Source organism: Scophthalmus maximus, chromosome 11 (genome assembly GCF_022379125.1).
Source record: "Scophthalmus maximus strain ysfricsl-2021 chromosome 11, ASM2237912v1, whole genome shotgun sequence".
Taxonomy (NCBI): Eukaryota; Metazoa; Chordata; class Actinopteri; order Pleuronectiformes; family Scophthalmidae; genus Scophthalmus; species Scophthalmus maximus.
In genome coordinates, this window is record NC_061525.1 from 2,060,912 (window position 1) to 2,083,251 (window position 22,340).

Here is a 22,340-nt window from a genome sequence, read left to right on the forward strand (position 1 = left end):
CTGGAAGCTCCGGTCTGGACTGACCCCGGCCCTTCCTCTCCCCTTCCTATTTCTTTCCCTGCATACTGCATTTTTAATCAGCCTGGGTCATCCAATATACAGCTACGAGACCCGAGACCATGGCCTGTCAATCAAGCCCTGCCACCTCTTCGCCTTGCCCTGTGTTTTTAGAGACATACCCCGTTTGTTAGACGATTAACTGAAAGGGATACAGACACTTCTTGCCCTCATTCCTCCAGTCTGTAAGAATTGTTGATCCCAGTGTAATAGTAAAACTTTCATTCCAGGCTCTTTTTTTTTTGCTACTTGCTCTGTCTTATGATGGATGTATCTGCAATGTAAATTAGACCTAGATAGCACTATTTGTTCTGCAACAAAGAACTGTGTCTTTTCAGTTTCCTCTGCAGCAGCTTGATCTTTATTCTCAGTAAGAGGCGGCCGGACAAGCGGCGTATGGCTGTGCTGTAATTCCTCCTAAGGTCAAATAGACTCTTTCTCCTGGATCACTTCTCAGCTGCAATGCCAAGCCCTGGAGGAAATGGCAGAGCAGAGGGTTGGCAAGGGGAGGCATGCTGGGATGTTGGGAGTCTGTGCTCGGGTGCAAAGCACAGAAATGGAAGGTGGCACTCCAAGAGTAACCCTGTCTGTGGTGGTGGTGCTGCGTAGGACGCTGGGCCCACAGGCAAAATGGCAGGAGCACAAGAAGTGGGTAGAGAGCTGAGCAATTATGTTTATCGCATCTTGACCTTGCATCAGTTCACACTGGGATGATTTGGGGGATAAAGCGATGCAGCCGTGTTATCTGGCTATTGTTAATTGGATATAAATGTTAATGCAATGAATCTCTCTCATTATTCAGCCAATTCCTCAGACCTGGCTCGCAGAGAGAATGGTGGAATAGGCTGACGCCCATGCCCGTCACTCCAACGCGTCCTCATCGCTCTGACACTAGGAGAGACCATTAGCACTAATTTGAGAAAATATCCTACCAGTTAGACCTGGAGCACCACAGAAGTCAACAGAGACGAGTAGAAAGATTAGGGTAAACACAGCTACCAATTGCCCCAGAGCACCCGCAAGAGCTAATTACAGATTTTGTGTGTTTATAATTATGGAGTGGGCTCCAAAATGGCAGCCTATTTTTGGGGGTGGATTGATTCCGTGTGTGGCCATCCGTGTGCACTTGGCGCTTTTACGATTTGGCCTTTCAGACAGCAACTTTAAGTGCTTACTGCTCTGTACTTGTTATTGAATTAGAGGGAGTTTAGGGTGTCAGCTAATTGGTCTGTGTGTGGCACCATATAGCATTGTGCTAGCATGTCCTGAAGCAGGCATGTAGTATGGCAGACAAAGAATGGATTCAAAGTGCAGCACTAAACTGAAGACATAAGATTATCTCTGACGGGACTCAGAGGATATGAAATGGGGGAAATGGAAAGGAATATCTCTCCAAGTCTTTTAGAAAATGAACTTAATGGCCGCTGATTGAAAAGGTCTCTTCTCTGCATGTGGCACCGATAACAGGTTGAGGAGTCAGCATGGAAGATCAGCAGGGATTACCCACTTGACTATGGATGCATACAGTTCATACAGAAAACATACATGTTCCTGTAAGTGTGTGCAAACAAAACATACAGAGACCTATATTCTACGATGCATGCATGCAATAAACACATATAGAACAGGCAGTCCAGAAAAATGCATCAAAATTCTAAACCATTGACATATATAATTTTAGAGTTAAATTCAAATCTCAATTAAATACTTATGCAGACATCTTTTGACTTCCTTTTGTCATTTGAGACAGCAAAAAAAAGCAAAAACCTGTAAAAAGTAAAAAAAAGAAAAATAAAAGACAGGTCCAGAGTGAATTAAGTACATATCCAGATTAATAAATAAGACTTGATTTAATTTGCATGTTTCCATTGACATAATATGCATGTTTGCTTCCCCAAAATGTTACATTCTAAAAAGACAGATTAGTTCCGCGCTTACCGGCCAGAAGATATTGATGGTACTGCACAAGGTCTGAGGCCAACACCAATGGGTGGTTGGAGTTGAACGGTGGCTGCAGCTCATTCCACTGTGGTGTCCTGCTCGAAAAGATAAAGTGTGTGAGTGTGAGACTGACAGTATTAGAGACTCTTTTCTCTACAAGAAAGTGGTCATCACGGTGTTACCTGGCTAGAGTCCAGCAGGCCCGGGGACAGGTGCTGAGCTCCAAAGGTGTGTCATCACTGATCTTTTGAGCAGTGCTGATTGGCCGAGGCTCCAGGACATGCTCCACCAAGTTACCGTAGCAACTGAGGATATACAGTGAGTCGACGACCGACTGCCTAGACTGATCTGTAAGAAGTTTGAGGAAGTAGTTTTTTTGTTGTTGTTGCTGCAACTGAAAAAGATTATTCTTAATAATGAAGGGAATTTTAAATTTTTTTTATCCATTAAAGGGATACTTCAGTGACTTTGAAGTGGGGTTGTATGAGTTACTTATGCACAGTTAATAGGTTGATGACGATCAGCGATGTCATTTAACATAGTTTGGAGGAGAAGTGGAAGTAGTGCATGTCTGAGTCCCACTGTTGCATAGGCGACCTCCAAAAAACGTATTTTTCGCCACATTCTTAAATGCTGGCTTAAAAAAATGAATATCCGTTCAATGGTACGCTAAAGGATATATTTTTTCACTGCTTTAGTTTTCCGCCAGACAGCCGTTTAAGTTTGTACTTTTTTTTCAGTTGGCACAGTAATACATGGCCAAAGTACGCTTGATGTGTTAAATGTGGCGAAAAATAAGTTTTTCGACGGTCCCCTCTGTAAAAGTGGGACTCAGATTTATGCTACTTTCACTTCTACTCCCAACTCCGTTAAATGACATTGCTTATCACAATCTCCATAAGGTCAAATATTAACAATGCATAAGTAACTCATACAACCCCACTTCATTATCACTGAACTATCCCTTTAACCATTACAATTTTCCTTTCTGGGGAGACATGTTTGGACTTTGCTAGGAAACTGATGGTACAAAATTTGAAAAGCACCTGTGTGGCCATATTCTAACCTTTCTCTCTTTTCATGTTGGGGTTGGTGATGAGCCAGGAGCGAGACGAGGCAAAGATGGCAGCCACGCAGAACTCTCCTCCACTGGACTTGCTCGGGGAGATCTGAGGAGGTGGCTTGGCTTTGCTTGAAGAAGGAAAAGAGTACGATGATGAGATAAAGCACAAAATCAACTGCAGTGTCTTGTCTTTAACGTATGTGGAACTTAATCAAAGCATTAGTGATGAACTGGTTCATGCACCACAAACAAATTAGACCATGGAGATGAAAATGTCAGATTATTTTATCACATTTCCCATTTACCCTGTTGCATACTATACAATTCCCCCTCTTGGGTTACTTCCACTGTAGTGACTAAGATGGACAGAGGCCTTTTAACTTACTCAAATTACTTACTCTGTTACTGTAAAGAAATCCAAGAAATGTATCCATAAGTTTTAACTGGAAACAGAGGTCATTACAGGCTGTGATACTGCATATGTATTCAACAATGGGCTCCATTGTATACAATAATTAGTATAACACCTCTAATTGTATCTGGTCCTTCATTGGAATTTATATAAAATGAGAAACGCAAAGGTTTGCTCCATGGAGGACAACAACAAAATGTTGACTTGCATTATTACATATATATGAATATTCTAATATAGTGGAAAAGTAAGTTTTTTCCTAATTTAAATCAAAAAGTGAACCTTTTCTTCTATTCTAGATTCACTTTGTAAACAGCCATCCCTTTAAGCGAAGACCTTCTTTGGCTTGTCCTCCTTGTGGGGGTGTCGATGATCATATACTGGACAACTGTCAAGTCAGCAGGCTTCCCCAGGATTGTGGAAGCGTGTATTTTCTTATATTTTGAGATAAGTTTGTTTTTTTCAGAAATATTTTCAGAATGCTTTGTCTTTACAAGTCACGGATATATTACATTTTCACTTTTGTCACAGTCTACAGCCCTTCAGTCATTCAAGGCTGTCCAGAGTAAGCAATGTCTGCGAAAGGCGCGCAGGATCGTCAAGGACTGTTCTCACCCCAACCACAGACTGTTGACCCACCTCCCCTCCGGGAGGCGCTACAGGTCTCTCCGTACCCGGATAAGCAGGTTCAGGGGAAGCTTTTCCCTGCCGCTGTCACCCTACTGAACTCTACACATCGGTAATATCCAACCAACTAATCTGCCCCCCCCCCCCACACACACACACACACACACACACACACACCTTCCCCCATTAACTGCCCCCCCCTTTCAGCTTTGCAGCAGAAAATGTGAAAAAATTACTTTGCAAAAATGTATATTATGAAAAATAAAAGAAAAACAACACAAATATACCACTACTAATACTTACAACAACAAAAATTATGATAACGTAAATCAGTCCAAAACTCATAATCGTGTGCTTCACAAAATGTCCTCCTGCTTGACACCCAATGCAGCCACCATTTTAGATCGGCATTATGTCTTAAAGAAAATTGTGATGTTTGAAGACAAAAGTTAAGTGTTTTCCTATTGTAGGTTTCATTCTGATCAGTAACTGGTGAAGATTTAATACTTGACTGTGTGATTGAATATATGCCTCATATTTTCTGTAGAGTACATTTAGGGAGTTTGTTCTGGCACACCTGCTCCTCCATATGGTAGGGACCAATAAACCTCAAAGCCAAACTGGAGCCACATGATGGAAGGAATATTTTAAATGAATGCATACAACAGTTATCACTCAGTTGAACATGCACCGCACAACAGCGACATCCAGGCTGCCTTTCCTCACTGGCTCACTTCATGTTGGCCACAGCAGAGAAATTATTAGAAGTTATAGGGTTATTCAGCTTGTCAGGACTGTTCTAGAATAAGCGGACACAGAAAGGGTTTTCAGCTGCAATATGGCTCTCCATATGGTTCTGATCAGAAAACAGTAGCCAGGTCTGGTATTATTGTTTGACCTTATAACCAACCTGGACAGTAAAACATGGTCACAGCAGATCAGGTATAAGGTGGGCTAAGGAGTTGAAGACCCATGGTGGTATCACACACTCCCCAAGGGTTTTTTAACCTTGACCTTTAGAGACCACACTGGCATGAAAGCAGCAAACTAACTTATGTCTATACTCACTTGTTTGGAAAAAAAAACAGACTAAAAGAGACTAAGAAATGGAATGTGAACTACGCTTTTTTCCATTTTGTGACCATTCCATTGCCCGTTAAAGCTTTCTGATGTGAGCAGGTGTTTTACATCTTCGGTTTAGATGGAACACATATAAGCAATACACACACAAAAACAAAAATTACTGGGACATTTAAGGTCCTATCTTTCACCTTTTGAAAAGCAGCACCAAGTGCAGTTGTCAATTTCCATTGTCAATTACACTGTGTAAGAACCAACTGCACTTGCACCCATCTCAGCACCCATGGGTGTGTTGATCTTGACATGAGGGGTGGTCATGCAAATTATTGGTGCATTGCAATTTTGAGGCAATGGAAAGTCATTGTGCAACAAAAACCTGATCAGAAATCAACGGTGAACTATTTTGCCGTTATTCCAAGGGTGTTATTTCGAGATACATTCAGCTTGTTACTCACACTTTTCAAAGAAGCGTCTGCTGTCACTTCACCAATTACTACCCTTCTGAACCACGCGCCTGGCGCAGCAACCTTTTGTTCCACCGTTAAACTAACAAATCTTGATTTTAACAAAGCCCTTCATGTCATTGATGCAAAGCACCTGTACCAGGTCTGTAAAAAATTGTGCAACCAACTTCGGCCACCTACAGGCAAGGAAAACAACCAGTTCAACAATATGCCACTTGTGCCAAAAATAATCTCAACACAAGGCCCATTTTTGCAGAAAATAAATCTATCAAAGGGGCAGTATGCAATTTTAATCTAATACACTTTTTAGTAAAATTCGGCGTATATTCGCTAGCTGTCAGTTCTGTGTGCTGAAAACCCTGGGTTTTTTTCTGGCCCAGCCCTGGCTCTGTAAATTGAAAACAAACAAAAAAATGGTGCGGGCCGCACCACACAACACTGTTTGAGCAGTTTGTAAACATCACTCCCCGACACCTTAAAATACATGCTAGCGATAGACGCTACAACTCTGGGGTTTTGGCCTCCTGGTTTGCACGCCGGTTGCCCATTCCAGAGGCTGCGGGTTCAAGCCCCTGACCAGTACAGTCAAAAAATCAACAACAAAAAAGATTACTAAAAAAATCGCTTACTGCCGCTTTAATGTCATTGATGCAAAGCAGTGTTTCCTCTAGGATTTTTTTCAGCAGCGGGGGCCGGCTTGTAGCTAATAAACGCCCGGCATTTACTGCACTTGCCTTGTCATCACTTTCTCTGTTAAAGTACAGGCAGACTTTTTACTGATTAACTCAGTCCATGTTTCACTCCAATCTTCGGAGAAAAACAGGTTAAATGTAAAACACAGACTAAACAGCCACTGCAACTGCTCTCACTCTCTGCAAGTGGTGCATGTGAAATTGTATTCTGTGATGTATTGTGATGTTTGAGTGTGGGTGGCAGGATGGCAAATGTACATCCACAGGTCTAAAATGCTGCTATTGTTACTTTGCTATCTTATTGGCAGAGCAGGTTGGCATGTAGAGAATGCCCTGACATTGACCAAACAACTCCCCTTTGAGGAAGTTGGTCGCCAATATACAAGAAATCAAGAAGTCACTGAGGAAAAAAAAGCCCAGTAGTTCAAATAACCTTCCCACCTCTAGGTGCTGAAAGACACGTCGCCTCCCATCAGACACTCAGCACCTCATAGATTACTCAGGGTGGGAGGGATCACGAAAAATAAAAGGTGATGTACTTATCAGAAAGGCCTCTAGTTTTGTAGCATGAGTTTATTAGTGCTAGGTCAAGGGGAGAAGGCTGAATGACCAAATGTCCACAGTAAGCCCCGTCTGTGAAGGGAAGATGAAGGGGGAGATAAAGTCACACTCAGGATATTGCCTTGGCTAACTCCAGGGTGCCCTTGTCTTCCCCTTCAAGCTCATCCTCAGGCCCATTCATCTGTCAGTAGATCCTGAACACAGCACATTTAACAAACAGGTACAGTTACCTGTTCACTAGCTCCATACAGAGAATTTAAATATCTGTATTTCTTTCCCCTGAGCATGTCTTTTTTCTTCCATCTTTTCAATCTCAACTACCCTACTCAATGTAAAAGAAAAATAGAAAATAAAATGTCTGTAAGCATGTTTTATGGTACGGGAACAGGGGAAACAAGGGACCTCTTGGACTCAAATCACCATATCATTTATTTTCATTGTTCAAGAATAGGAACAGCTTTCCTGACTTTTACTGTCGGAGAACTGCGAAGTCTAAGTTCTTCTTTGGTGAGGTGTTTAATTGCCATAAACCCCTCATGCTCCGTTTCCCTCATTGCTGGAAAATATGTTAAACCCTCAAAGACTCTGTGGTTCACTGGTTTCAATAACCCAGGAAACACAAATCCTATTTCAGAGCAGGCAGAGGTTGGTCTTCTAGGGTGAGAGCACAGGGTTGAGGAATATGCCACACAGCGACTAACACAGTGTACTTGAACATATTCTAACCTCTGCATAGTCTTTGTGTTGACTTTGGACGTAAATGGAAGAGGAATAATAAATCAAGGATAAACATTGTTTAAATCAGACTGGTTTTCTAGAAGGAGGAATGACAAATGAGAGAAAACAAGACTTTTAAAAGGCACAGTGGAGATTATTATTTCATGACTTTAGGGAAGGACTGACCAAGTTGCAATTACACATACTGACCTCACACATCTTTATATACAATTCAGAGTGGCGTTGAACAGTTAACACTTTTCTTAGTTCTTCAGACTCAAAAATTACATTTTAAATTTGTAAGTAAAAAATACGTATTGTCCATTTTTTTTATTACAATATCCTAAAACACACATGCCTAGGGAACAGAAATGAGTAACCGTCCAAATACCTATGGTCTGGACTGTATATATATAATATTACAAAGTACATACAGATGGAGTATAATGACACACAATGTGCACAATTGTAAGTATATGATAGCAAGCTATAATACTGGCTCTACATAGTGGCCTCATAGCTGATGAGCTGGATTTGGACCTCTTTGAAGAGGCTTCAGCTAGCGCCAAGCATGCCAACAGAACCAAAGATCACAGCTTGGTTCTCATCTCCTCCGGGTACAGTGACCACTAAAGTTTATTCAACTGTGTTTTAAATCATCCGTTTCCTCTTGATCTCACTTGAAGTGGCTTAAAAGTGTTGAGGTTTCTGCCCTTACGACAGAAAGGCACAGTTCCAGCAGACGAGGCCCTAATTCTGCTCTCCATATGGGGACAGCAACCAGTTTTTGGAGTGGACCAGTAGTATCGGGGTGGGTTGGCAAATGACACCAAGCTCAGAAAATGTAACCCAATACCAATAAATTATGAAACATAAATATACCAACAGGAAATTGGGAGTAGGGGCAGATGGATGTCACTACAACAGCAAATCTCTTTTTTTCTTCTCCCTCCACAAGCCTTCCTTTTGTTCTACTGCCTTTTAGCAAGGAGTGGAATCCATTTTCTTTGCAACTTTAATCCACTGAAAAGACTACTCACATGTCATTTCCACTTTTAATTTAACAAATGAGGACTCTTGACTGGGCTAATAGCTTTTCCTCAAGGGCATAATTCAATCTGTGACATCAACCATCAAAGTCCCCTCGCATTACTATGTCCGGGGCTAACGTGAGGCGCCTCCGAGGGGGGATGGAAGTCCAATGGCAGCTTCCATTTATTTCCAGGGCCCTTGCAGTAAACAAATATGATAGAGCTCACTTTAGCCGGCCATCTAGTGACAAAGAGCCATGCGGCTGTTGTTGCACTGATTCTGGGCCATATGGTTAATTCATATCAGAAACAGAGCCAGTGTTAAGACTGTGACCAAGGAGGGAGAGAAAGAGAGGGAGGCGTGGAGAGAGGAAAGTCATGTGGAGGACACATCCTTCAATGTCACATTTATTATTTTACAAGAGCCCTTGGAAAATGGGCAGCCTTGGGACTGTGTGGAACACACAGCACTGATGACAACCGCTGGGGAAACTGTGAACATGAATGGGCATCAAATGTTCAAGGAGAATGGGACTTTTTTTTCCTACCTGTACCTATTTCTTATAGTCCAGCATTATGCCCCATACTAGGCATGTGTTTATTAAATAGTTGTTGGAGTCATATTGGTGTAAGTCTCCAATATAAAAACAGCTGTTAAAAATACATGCCTATAAAATACGATGGAAATTCGAGAAGACATGATAGCCTGTGGTATCTGGGGAAAGGAAATAAAACAGTGCGCTGTTTCTAAAATTCACTCCTAAACTCTAGGTACCACTAAAGCAGAAATGGCAAATGGGTCGTCAAAGCTCACGTCTCAAGGCATACACCATTAGAGAGGCAACTGGCTCATATTGGAACGGTAAGCAGTTATTGTGAGGGTCAAGATTCTGACGCTAATGATGTTTACCTTTGAAAAGTATACGCTCGGAAATCACTAAGGGCCTAGATTAAGCGGGAGGTGGATGAAGATAGAAAGAAAAAAGCTTCAATTAAAAAGTATGAATGACTGCCCACAACAAAAGATGAAACCCAAGACTTTGGGTAAGGCAAGCACATGCTATTCATTTCCAAAGTAAATGGAGTCAACAGGGAGGAGGAGAGTTCACTTCACCGAGCCACTCGATCATGACTTTGTCTTAATGGGGCTTATTTTAAAGGCTTGTAAGCATCTGATTCCATGAGACAGCATTTCCATTAGATTTAGCTTCAGCCCTATGCAAGAACATGTTTCTCGAATAGGAAGATGCTGAGATCTCTAAAATTTCCTTCTCAGCTTCTTTATCCCTAGTTAGATAAGATAAGAGTGGTACTTTATTGATCCCAAGCTGGGAAATGCCGGTGTTACAAGCAGCAGGTATTACACAACACGCCTTACAAAATATATAATATATACAAAAAAACCTAATGTAAAAATATACATATTGCAAAAAAATATAAAGGACAAGGAAAATATATATAAAGAATTTACGTGAAACAGTGTATTATTTGCAATCAGTTACCAGTTTATAAGTTAATAATTTCCTGGTTTTTAGCCGGAAAAATAGATAACATTGCTTTTTTGGGGAGTTTTACTTCATTATTCAGTCTGGCAGTGTTATTTAATGCTCTTCTCTGCTGGGGAAGGGGTTAGCATCTGCCTTGATGATCTTTCTCTGAAGTAATTCTAGTCAGAATGGAAGCTGTGGCACCTGTTGTTTAGAGCAGCTTACATTTTTTCTGAAGATCTAATGAAATTCCAGATTAAAATATTGTTATTGCTGCGCTGAAAAGGAGAAAAAGCTAAAAAAGTTAAACTTGAGGAGCATTTTGAGCTATTAACTTTTGTTAATTTTACTTGGGATTTTCTGTTTATGAACGAACATGGATCCTATTTTTGTTTGAATTTGGTCATTTACTGTGCTGCTACACGTCCCCAAGTCCAGGGACATAGTTCTTCAGAATTACCCATTTGACTCAAGTGCCTTGCATGAAATCTCTGCAGGAAGTGTTTGAAGAACAGATCTGTCATCATCCATTTGACACCTTGGACACATGTACAGTATAGAACATAGATTGTATAGAAATATGGATGACATGATTTATTGATCGCCCCCTGGTGGCTGGCTGCAGAAGAGGCCATAAACTCTGCCCCTGCCATGGTAATAATAATAATAATAATAATAATAATAAATAAGCAGATGGGACATTTACCAAATTAAAAACCAGAGGTTTATATATATTTATTTATCAATTTATGTATTGCTGAAAACAGCCATCTATTTTGGAAGCAAAGATTACTAAAAAGCAAAGTGAGTAGAAAACATTAAAGTCTTGGAATATTTGATCAAATAAACTAAAGGTCGGCAAATGCACAATATCATGTAGTAATTTTCCATGGGTTCATCTCTTTGATCAGCCCGTTTCATAATACGTGTTTTTGAGCCATTGTTAATATATAAAAAGGTTAATTAAACAGATGCTTTTTCTACGTAGCTCTTTGAGACATTGACATTTTATAGAGTTTGAGAGGAACGCATCACTCACATTTCTATAGCCTCACAAGACACTGTTCATATTAATACCAGAATACGGCAAAGCAAAACACTGCGTGCAAACACACATCTGACAGATATAAATAAATAAATGTAACTGAAGTGGGCTAAAGGAAAATCTAAACAATATGTTTAACACAAGGGCGTTACTCTTGGAAAAGCATCATGGAGGGTCTACACTGAGGGAAAGAAATAGACAAGACGACAAAGATGTCATTTTCTAGTGGGTGGCTCAAAGAAACCACATGGCAACAGAAGAATTAGTGCTATGGCATTGCCCTAAAGCCCGGCAACATGTCCCCTGGACTACCACCTATGATGGTTCTTAAACATGCTGTTTGTAATTTGATTGTTTGCAGCTTTTTCTTTCAAACATCAGGCACAAATCATAACTGAAAATACCATTTTTTTGCATACTGTATATAAATAGTGAATTTAGCCTACTAATACACTTAAACAGAAAAGTTAGAGATTTTCAAAAAAGGACAAGAAACCCCCGGGACGAATGACAGCACAAATTCTGCGGAATGTGTAGAAAATACAACAGGAGACAAATAAGAGGTGAAGGAGGAGGTGTGCTGCTGCGGAGTACAGTTGCATGCTGCTGAGGAAGGGGAGAAGCAAAACTCACCATGGAGTTTTAATGGCAAAACATCCTGCCCCAAAGAGGTAGGGTCTTCATGAGAAGGGGGGAGGGTGGTGGTGGGAGGGTAGAAGGGGGTGGGTGGGGGAGAGTGGAGGGGGTGGTGGGTAGGGTGGGGGTACAGAGATAGACGGAAAAAACATTATTAAACTAGCACACTTGAGCAAACACACTTTTCACAGTACATACTTTTTGAAGTGTCTGTTTAAGTGCACAACACATATGAGGAGGAAACAGAATGTCTGCGCAGTGAGACAGATTTGAAAACCTGCGGGACGGCTCAATGACTCATCTGCTCAAGCTGCACTGTAAAGAGTGATACCATAGATTTGGCAGATGCCGCATGTCCACAGACTTAACTCTTGTCTTCAGACATATATCATGTTTTTTGTTTCTTTTCTTTCTTTTTTCGTCTGTACTTTTAAAGCCACTGGGGTACATGGGCAGAAATACAGAGATCTGAATCCAACCGACACAAAATAAAATGATGAGACACTGACTGTTGAGATTGAGAAAGAGTATGAAGAATTTATCCAATTTGTATAACAACTGGGGACACCAATAAAACTAACAGCACTCAGGCATTGTTGAGACAAGAAGTTGTGTGTTTACATGTGTCTCCTTTTTTTTTAGTCCAAGTGCATATTTATGGCAATGCATTGTCTTGTGAATGTGTGTGCCTGTTTGGAAGCGCATGGGCATTTGCTGTGATTATGTTAACAAGTAACAGTGTGTGTGTGTGTGTGTGTGTGTGTGTGTGTGTGTGTGTGTGTGTGTGTGTGTGTGTGTTTGTGTGTGTTGGTGTGTGTTGGTGTGTGTAAGAGCCATCCAGAGTGTAGTGTCTTGTTCAGGGTGTATTTCTGTCTGTCAGTCTGTGCGTGTTTCTAGTGTTTACAAGACATTAGCAGAGGGAGTGTGTTCCTGTGTTTATTCTGCATGTCCAGAGATAGTGACAGAGCTCCGTAAACAGTTTACAGTAAATAAGTCTTTTCCCTACAGCAATAAAGGTCCGATGAGACTGAACTCTGTCCCCGCCAGCCAACCTCCCCCGGTCATGAAAAAACAGAATCACCAGCCAAACAAAGCACTCTGCAGCACTTCTTTATTTTATCGCTCTTCGCAGCATCCGCCTGGGCCCTCCCAATGATAGCACACAGTCTCCAATTAGTCTTGGTACATCGATGTGCAGAAAAATGTTCCTCTGGGAGACAGGGAGCAACAATTTGCCCTGGAATGGCTTACTCCTGGAGCGCAAGTTGACAAATGAACACGCTGGTTGGTGTAATGGAGGCCCCTGGTAAACTACCACTTATCAAAGAGCTGCAGAGGGGGGTGGATGGTCTCTATCAAACCTGCGGAGCCCCCACTCGGGGGCCTCCAGCTGGGTAAATGGATGGACACCAGTGGGAGAGTGATGGACAAATGGGGTGAGATCTCCACGGTAGGAGCAAAGGCTAAGTAGGCTTTGGGGTTTTCTACATGCCACTTTGAATTTCTCCCTCCTAGTTTCCTGAACTTTTTAGCTGGTTGATTTTATTGTTTGTGCCTCAGAGACTAACAGGAGTTAATGGTAGTAGAATCAATGTAAAGAAAGTTGGAGGAGAGCTACATCTGGATGAAAAACAATAACAGTACTGCAGTTATGAGTGTGATCACTCATACAGGAAAATAGTATGATGATTGATAATCAACAATTAGCAATAGATGCAAAACAATGGAAAGTTCCCAATGATAATAATTTCATTTTTACAATAATAAATAACTGCACTGTGGACTTAAAAGTCAATTTGAGCAAAGAACTTGTCACGACTCAGGCGACCTCTAAACTGATGTTAATATTTTAAAACACAATTTTAAAAGGAAAAAGTTCTCCATCCACTGATTGGGGCTGGATGACTTTCGCCCTGTCCAGACATGGTGTTAACATCCGTCCTGAGAGATCCAACCACAAGTGAACAGCTCTAAGTTCGTCAGTTCACACCTGGCGTACGAGAGTGTCCTGAATGTGTCTCCTGTGACCACTTGAGATCGGATCTCACTTCCTCCGCTCTATATGCAAATACGCACGTACATCATTTCTGTTCACGAGAGAGAACTGAGAGAATCCGTTCTCTAGAAGGAACTAAGATCTTACTGGTTTTTAAAAAAATTGAAAGTCAGACATCAGTGGAATTGTGGCAGTGACACAAATCAGTACGTGAAGCACTGAGAAGCGTAAAAATACTTTAGGTTCATGGTGAAACTGTAGCAGGTCAGAGGACGTCTGAGTGGGCGGTCTTTCACTGTGGCCCACGATTCATATGTGTTCACACAGCTCACAGAATGTAATCGCATGTCAGATGTGCCCTCAATGTGTCCTGGGTGTGTTCACACCAGTTTGTGTCTGACAGGCTGTCCACTTGTGATCGGATCACACCGTCTTTTGTTACAGTAAATCTCAACCCCGTGTTCTCCCCTGTCTGTTTCTACTAACAATTATTATTATTATCTTCTTTTTTTTTTGACGGTCTCTATCAGTGGCGGAGAAAAACATATAAACCAAAAATTGAAGTTGATAAATGTGAGCAATGATGTAAAATGGCAATTTTTACAACAATAATTTTCATTCGAACCTGCATGAAATTATTTGAGAATCATCCCGCATGAATGGCTTTTAATGGCTTAAAAAATAAAAATTGCAATAATACAATAATGAGAAGTGTTGACTAGGTGACGTGTTTGACCATATAGTCATGTTGTTACATTTAAGTGCATTCCATTTCATGCTTTACTGTTACAAATAAAACTGTCAAAATTCAACACTGCTCAGAATAAAACAAAAATAATGAGGTCATGTTGGGGAAACCATGTTGAGCTGGCAGTAAACAGTTATGACCACAGCATAGACAAAGGTCGCCCGGTTACATGTGACGCACTGCCCGATCCAGCAGGTTCAGTAGAAGCGTGTCCCACGGGTCAGCGGCATGTTGGGAAACACACGTTAAACATGGGTCAGTGGAGTAAAAGGGGTGTAAGACTGTGAGTGGGCTTGCTACTGAGAGGAGGCAGAGGCAGGAGAGAGAGGAAAAGAGTGAGCATAATCGACCTGTAAGGGCAACGACCCCACTCCCAGGGAATCGTCATTCACACATTTATCTCTTACCCTGTTGGCTCTAATAGCAGCTCCGCCTGGGCTATTAAAAAGGGAGGGAAGTGAGGTGATTTGTGCAAATGGTTTAGTGATGCTGAGCATTGCATTCTTAAAGCCCCTTTTCCAGCTTTGGTCTCAGTGAGGCTCTGTGCGACAATAGCTCTTGCTTTGTGCTGGCTCTTACAAACGCATTACAGTAATCTGAAGGCACATCTGTGGCAGGTCACGGGGTCTCATTCATTCTCTTGCCGTTGTCTTTCGCATTGCCTCGTCTGCACTCCATCTGCATTTGCTTGAAAATGTCATCAGCGGGATTTGGTCGCGGGTGCCGTTTTGTTTTGTGTGTGACAATCTTTCCACTTGGATTTTCATTTGTTTGTGTTAAACTCAGACTGTGTGCAGACAGGATGAGTGTGCAATAATTTGTCTGCTTGCAAATCCCAAATTTGACACCGACAGGCATTTTGACGAGTTAAATCTATCCTCAGTCTGTCACTGTATGGACAAGTGGACTTTCCTGCAGCTGTTGCTTTGGATATTTCTCTCTAATCTTTTTCACAGATTAAGTTCTGACTTTTCACCATGAGGGAGTCTTTTGGATTTTGTGACTAATGTATTTTTTTCTTCCTTGGGATTTCATTCATCTGGGTCCAAATTTGGCTGACAGAAAAAAAGAGGCCGGGTCGGATCCGACACCCCCCCAACCCCCCCCCACAGGAGACTTTGAGGACTAGCAGAAGTTCGGTTGAGCTCCTCCACTCCCTGACCGGGCCTTTTCTGGAGGGGGGTTATCAGGCGGATGCTGAGCTACATCCGAATCGACCTCCCTGCTCCGAGAGGGGAAAACACCAAAAATCTAAATTAAGAGGGGAGGGGGGTTTGCATGGACTTACTGAGGTCTTCTTTGATGTTAAAACTTTGAGGCCTCTGAAGACAAACAGCAGCACATTTAGCACACTGGTGGTCTGAAGCTGCGGCAAGGTCCACGAAGCTATGCCTGCAGTTTGCCTGGTCACACCAACAGGGTGAAAGCTTCATCAGCGTGTGCGTACATCTTTGTAGTTGTTAAATGTTTGTGTGTGTGTGTGTGTGTGTGTGTGTGTGTGTGCGCGCGCGCAGGCGCATGACATGGCACAGTGCACACAATGAAAGCCTGGTAGGGCATGTAGATTAAGCAGCTGGTGTGTTCTTCTGCTGCCCTGCCAACAGGGATCTGCTCATACAGGTGTAAACACTAAATAAAGCTGCTGCTGTAAATACACACACACATATACATATATATATATATACACACACACACAAACACACACATTTTTGTCATTTAACAATAGTTGTTAGGACTCTCATTGACATATTGCTTTTGTGCACACACACACACACAAACACACACACGCATACAGACACACACACATGCACACACACATTAAGCACAGGCAGACAGATGGTGCCAGGGTACTCCTGTTCAAGTATAGCGTGAAAGCATACGATATCACCCCCCCACTCTAGGGGCCAAACCTGCTGCCTCACCCAGTGTTTGTTTTGAGTGTATCGGTGCAGCTGTGTGCACGCAGGAGCAGGCCGCTCAGCTGCATGTCCTGTTGCATTAATACTGACACCTCCTTTGGACTGGATGGAGAGATGGAGGAAGGAGGACGGAAGCATTACTTTGTCATAACCTATTTCCCGTGTGTGAAATATCTGGGGATTATTTGTAGAATTCTTACCTATGAAGACATACGTAAGAATATCAGAGTCAAACTAATAATGAATCCATCCAACTTAACAACATTGAATTAGTATCCAAACCCTGATATAAGGACTTAGCAATATTTGAGCCAGTGAAACATTTAAAACCCACCAACACTGAACAAAAACTTAATACGCCACACTGCTACATGAGATACAACAAGTCATCCAACCATATAGTTTGTTTGTCCTCACCCTCTGGTACCACCAATCAGTTTTCTACTGAAACAGCACAACTACAGTGGCATGGGTACACTAATAAACATGCTAAAGTGTACCAGTGGTTAAGGTTGTAGAACGGTCAAGGTTTGGTCCAGTTAAGGCCCAAACACTTGATTAAAATTAGGAAAGAGTTGCAGTTTTTTAAAGTACTTCCATGAGGTAAGAGGACCTTTGTAGTCATGGTTACAATACTAAAAACACAGACAATGTCGTAGAACAGTCATAGTTAATTGAAAAAAATATTTCACTGGTCAACATTGTTTCAACATGAACAGTGGCCGCACCTACCAAAGTTCTAGTTTCATGAAGCTATCCATTCGCCCCAACACTCCTAACATTGACTTTGTTGCTCATTATACTCAAAGGCTGTGAACAAAGTTGGACGACATGACAGCTCCCCGAAAGTGAAGCCAAGTCATCTCGCACCGTGAAGGCCGTCTGCAGTATGGTCTGTCATTTTAGGTACTTTTTTTTAACACGTTCAAGTGCTCATTTGTCCTGTTATTTTGGTTTAAATTAGTTATTTAAAGCTATGAAAATGGGGTGAAACATCATGATTGACAGCTGAGTGTGTATGGGCGGGACCTCGATACCTTGGCTCCACAACATGATCACTACTGCACAGACTATGGCTCCAAATGAAGGCAAAAGCACAAGATGGCGTCACAGATAACCTCTGGGCTTTAAATTTTTTTTTGCATTAAGCATTAAGCCCTTGAAATCAACACAAACGAAAGAAAAAAGCTTGGACTTTTTAAACAAAAATAAGAAGCAACATGTGCCTGGTATAGCATGGACACTGAAGAAAACCAAAGAAAAGAAAGAAATTAAACCTCGAAATAAAGGAGACTTTTTTTCTGACAGAGCATACCATTGCAAAGGGAAGTATAAATTATAGAAGCCTTTATGATGATCTCTGATTTAAAATCAGAACAACTCACATTGTTTGACGTTAAACATTAAAACTTCAAAACCAGATTCAAAACACCAGGACCAAAACATCATCCAAATTATCCCAGAGCAGGACACCACAAGAGTCCATAATAAGCAATAACAAATTTTACAAGCCAAATGAACCGTGCTTTTCATCTCGATGATTTGGAAAACGGCGTGATGTTTACGTTGACCACGGGATCAGGTCTCCATTTTCACTCTCGAAGCGTCCTTATCAAATATCACGTAGAAATAAATCCCTCACCATCTGTTTGAATCATCTTTATCGCATTTCCTATTCAAACAGGGCATGAAAATTACATTTAAATGAAAATATTAAAATCTGGCCATATTTTTAGAGCCACCTGTTCTGTATGTAAATGCACTTAGCAAAGGCCCGTAACTGCTGATGGTCTTAAAGCTACATCATTTCAATGCACGGCGAAGAACCAAGTGAAAAAAATAATAAAAAAGACTGAGGATGGAGGTGCGTAATATCAGAGATGTCTTATGTTTCAAACTGAAATTGTTTTAACAGTTAAAGCTCGCAGTAATATGACTCAAATATGACTTTGAATTTATAGGCGGGGGTTTAATAACTATCCGTGTGATGAATGATGCAAGTTAGCCGGTTCCCCAGCAGCCTAAGCACCAGTTCACATGTGTGTTGTGCTTCATTACCCTATGCAAAAAAAGTGGTGCACTGAGACAAAAGACATCCATGAGCATCAGCTGGATGTCTGAGAGGACAAGCTTTGGCCTACTACTGCTGACACAGTGTTTTTACAACAAATCACAGTGTGACGTTAATATTTAATGTGGTCTATCTTAAATTTTACGTGACCCTGGCCAAATGTAAACTCAAGGCTGCTATTAACCCTTGTCCACCCAGCACATCTGGGACATTATGTTTCTAAGGTTTCACTTGGACAGTCTGTGTTGGACTGTACCTGGATCACACAGACTGGAACAATGTTTAAGCCATCAAATATAGTTTGTACTTAAATGTTATGTATTACTCTGCATTCACAGAAGCAGCAGTGATGTTTCTACACAGAGTTAAAAAATAAACAGTTGAGGCAACAGGCAACTGTTGTGAGGAATCTCAGGTTTAGAATACATGGTCAGTTTTGAACACTTCCGACTTCCTGTATTTTTTGACGACATAAATAAGGAAATGCTGTATTTGTCCCCAATTCAGCCTTTGTAAGTCATCAATTAACCAATGACTAATTAATTGACTGTCAAAAAAATACTGCTTTGAAGTCAATAGTAGTTAACATGAAATGTGAATTAAAATATATAGGATTTTGTATCTATAAAAAGATTGATTTAATATTTGTATTCATTATTTCTGAATACTTCATTTCACCTCTCCATGACAACTGAACGAAGGCCATGATGTGTTGCTGAAAGCTCCGGGAGAAATCTAGTTAGCAGACCTGAGGTTAATTTGGTCAAACTACTATTTCTTAAGTGCAATAATGCACATTCGGGTTGAAAATATCTTCACCACACTGTTGGACACATTTATGAACAGGATTAAACCAACCTGTGAACTGTCTGCTAACAAAGGCTTTATAAGAAGCTGAGCTGGTTACATACCAGTACATATGATGAAACGAGGAATGAAAACCTATGACAAACACATCAAATTAAAATATATCCTATATGTAATAATATATGTACATTATAGTGCATATAGTGTACATTATATAGCAATTAAATAAATGTTTTTTTAAGCTGCATGTGAATAGTAAATATGGAGGTTAAAGCCATGTTAACTACAGTCCATTCAGGAATTATTCAGACCCCTTCACTTTATGAAAAAAAATTGATAAATTTGCACCCTTATGCTAAATTGGTCTAAATTAATTTCCCCCTCATCAATCAACTGTTGGAAATCCCATGAACACAAACTGAATACAGAAAAGCACTAAGAAGAAAAAAAAAAGGAAATACATATGACTGTATATGGCTCAATTGTTTTAACTTGTCCTTATTACTTATGGATTCAGTGAAAATAAAGTAATGGGATCATCTAACACTGGAGCTGTATGACAGACCTGGGTTTCCCGTAGATGACAAAAGGCAGGGAGAGTGTGTGTGTGTGTGTATAAATGTATAAGGGTGTAACCTACCCAGTACGTTTAGTGATGGTGCCCAGGGTCATGGGCTGTTTGATCTGAGCCAGAGGCAGCACCACAGTAAGGCTGGGCAGCGGGGACAGTCGTGGGTTCCCCATGTTGTTATTGGTGAAGTTGTTGTATGACTCCTGGTTGCTCAGCTTGGCTGTAAACACACACACAGACAGAGGCTTATGAAAATCATTTCAGTGAAAAGAACTGCATGTTCCCAAGACTGCAAGGTCAGAGAATGGTCCTTTTTAATAGATTTAGAATGAAACAAATATGTCAATCAGGCGGCTTTCCCATGTAACGGCTACAAAATACAGAGAATCAAATTGTGAATGCTGTTACAAAGTTTTATACATAATTCATTTTTTCAGCTCTCAGCGGTTCCTTTTTCAGTTCAGTGGTCTTTACAGATGTTAATTCTAAACATTGCTTACTTGGAATCAAATAATTTAAAAAGTTACATTCATATCAAAATTGCAGACCAGGGATTCAGCTGGCCACCAAAAGACCTTATTTACAGAAAAAAAAGCACTTCCACTGCTGCTTGATATTGTGCATTGGATTTGTTTTTGTTTTTTGGTCTCTCAACCCCTCACATACATACAGACATGAAAACACACACAGGCCTGACTTCAAATCCTCCTATGGAATGACTGGAAATAACCAGCTCAAGATGCTACATTACGAGGGCTATAGCTCTGCTTCGAGTGCCTCAAAGTCTGTTAATCAAGGCCAATCAGCAGGCCCAACACACACACACACACACACACACACACACACACACACACACACACACACACACACACACACACACACACACACACACACACACACACACACACACACACACACACACACACACACACACACACACACAGAACCACATTTCTACTCACATATCCTATGCACCTTTAGCTCCAGCCAAACATAATCAGGCCATGTCAAGGAGCGTCTTAGAGGACCTTCACTAGCTACATCAGATGGGAGATTACTACTTACTTACTCACTTACTATGCAACTTAACTCTTAAAGTTAGTCTCCAACTTAATGGATAACACATTGCAACACTATTTGCTTTTACACACACACACACACACACACACACACACACACACACACACACACACACACACACACACACACACACACACACACACACACACACACACACACACACACACACACACACACACACACACACACACACACACACACACACACACACACACGTTATTGTGGCTGATCAGTGTGTTTTTGACTCAGTCAAGCCATGAAACCACCAAATAGCAAAATAGGATTTTTTTTGGTCAACTTACTGATTGTTGATGAACTCTTTGAATGAACTCTTTCAAAACAGACCATGGATATACACAACAACAGAACACTTTCCTGAGATATGGCGTTGAGCAATCACCAGAAAAGTGAAATTGACTTTTGACCTCTTGGATAAATATTTTTAAAAATCATAATTTTATTAAATTTGTGTTCAATTTTGTAATTTCGTGAGGTCACTGTGACCTTGAGCTTTGACTATCAATATCTTGTAAGTTCATCCTTGATCCCGCATGAACATTTCTACCAAATTTTAGAAATTCCCTCAAAGTATTCTGTCCCGCTCGATTCCAGCGCTGAGGTATAACCGCCTGTAAGCCTGCTTGAGAAGAGGAATATCTGTTATAATTAATACTGCGATATGTTTTACAATAAATAAACAAATATTAAAGTATGAGTGCATATACACTTCCTAAATCTTCTTAAGGATTCGTGCTAGCTAACCTCGCAGTAACCACCAAGTTGATGCCAACCTGATGGTGATGACTGACTTGGGCCTCATTTGATTGGCCCAATGGTGTGAATGCATGGCAACATGAATCCAGGCTTCCCTCTGATAACTGGATGTGTAAATGCTGGGTTTTCCCTATGTTTCTGGTGGGAAGCAGGGGTTCTCTCTTCAAGGTGCAGCTATATGATGTGGTATTTATCTAATCAATATAGAAAAACTTTTTTTTTTTTTTTTTATATTTGAACTTGTTATCTCTCAGCACCGAGGGAGCGTTCAACCATGTTTGGCAGTCTTATCAGAGTTACTGAACTCAAGTTCAGTTAGTTTTTGTAAAAGTACTTCTTTCAATGTATGATAATTCAGGGTAAATTATAAGTATCTTGTGGTTGATGTTCAAATTTAGGTTTCAGTCCATCACCATCTGCACAAGAAATCTCCCTAATATCTGTGGTCATGTTTGGATCCCGTCCATTATAGTTGACGGTTGAATTACAATCCAGAATGCTGTTTTGTTTTTTTTGTTTTCAAAGCTTGAAGGATTAAATGTCTGTTTCACCCAAATCACA

The 22,340-nt window shown here is 40.9% G+C and overlaps 1 protein-coding gene across 9 annotated transcripts in view; it reads right to left on the reverse strand.

Annotated features, from left to right (window-relative positions):
- bcas3 (BCAS3 microtubule associated cell migration factor) overlaps positions 1–22,340 on the reverse strand; it is a 308,540-nt gene that overhangs the window by 203,613 nt on the left and 82,587 nt on the right. For 8 of the 9 annotated variants that reach the window (XM_035623526.2, XM_035623523.2, XM_035623525.1 and 5 more), the window contains exons 16-20: positions 19,995–20,145; positions 11,811–11,855; positions 3,065–3,189; positions 2,181–2,346; positions 1,996–2,093 (exon numbers count right to left, since the gene is read on the reverse strand). In XM_035623526.2, the coding sequence (XP_035479419.1) occupies positions 1,996–2,093; positions 2,181–2,346; positions 3,065–3,189; positions 11,811–11,855; positions 19,995–20,145 (585 nt within the window). The remainder of the gene's footprint in view (positions 1–1,995; positions 2,094–2,180; positions 2,347–3,064; positions 3,190–11,810; positions 11,856–19,994; positions 20,146–22,340) is intronic. The other variant, XM_035623527.2, reaches the window with a different exon arrangement.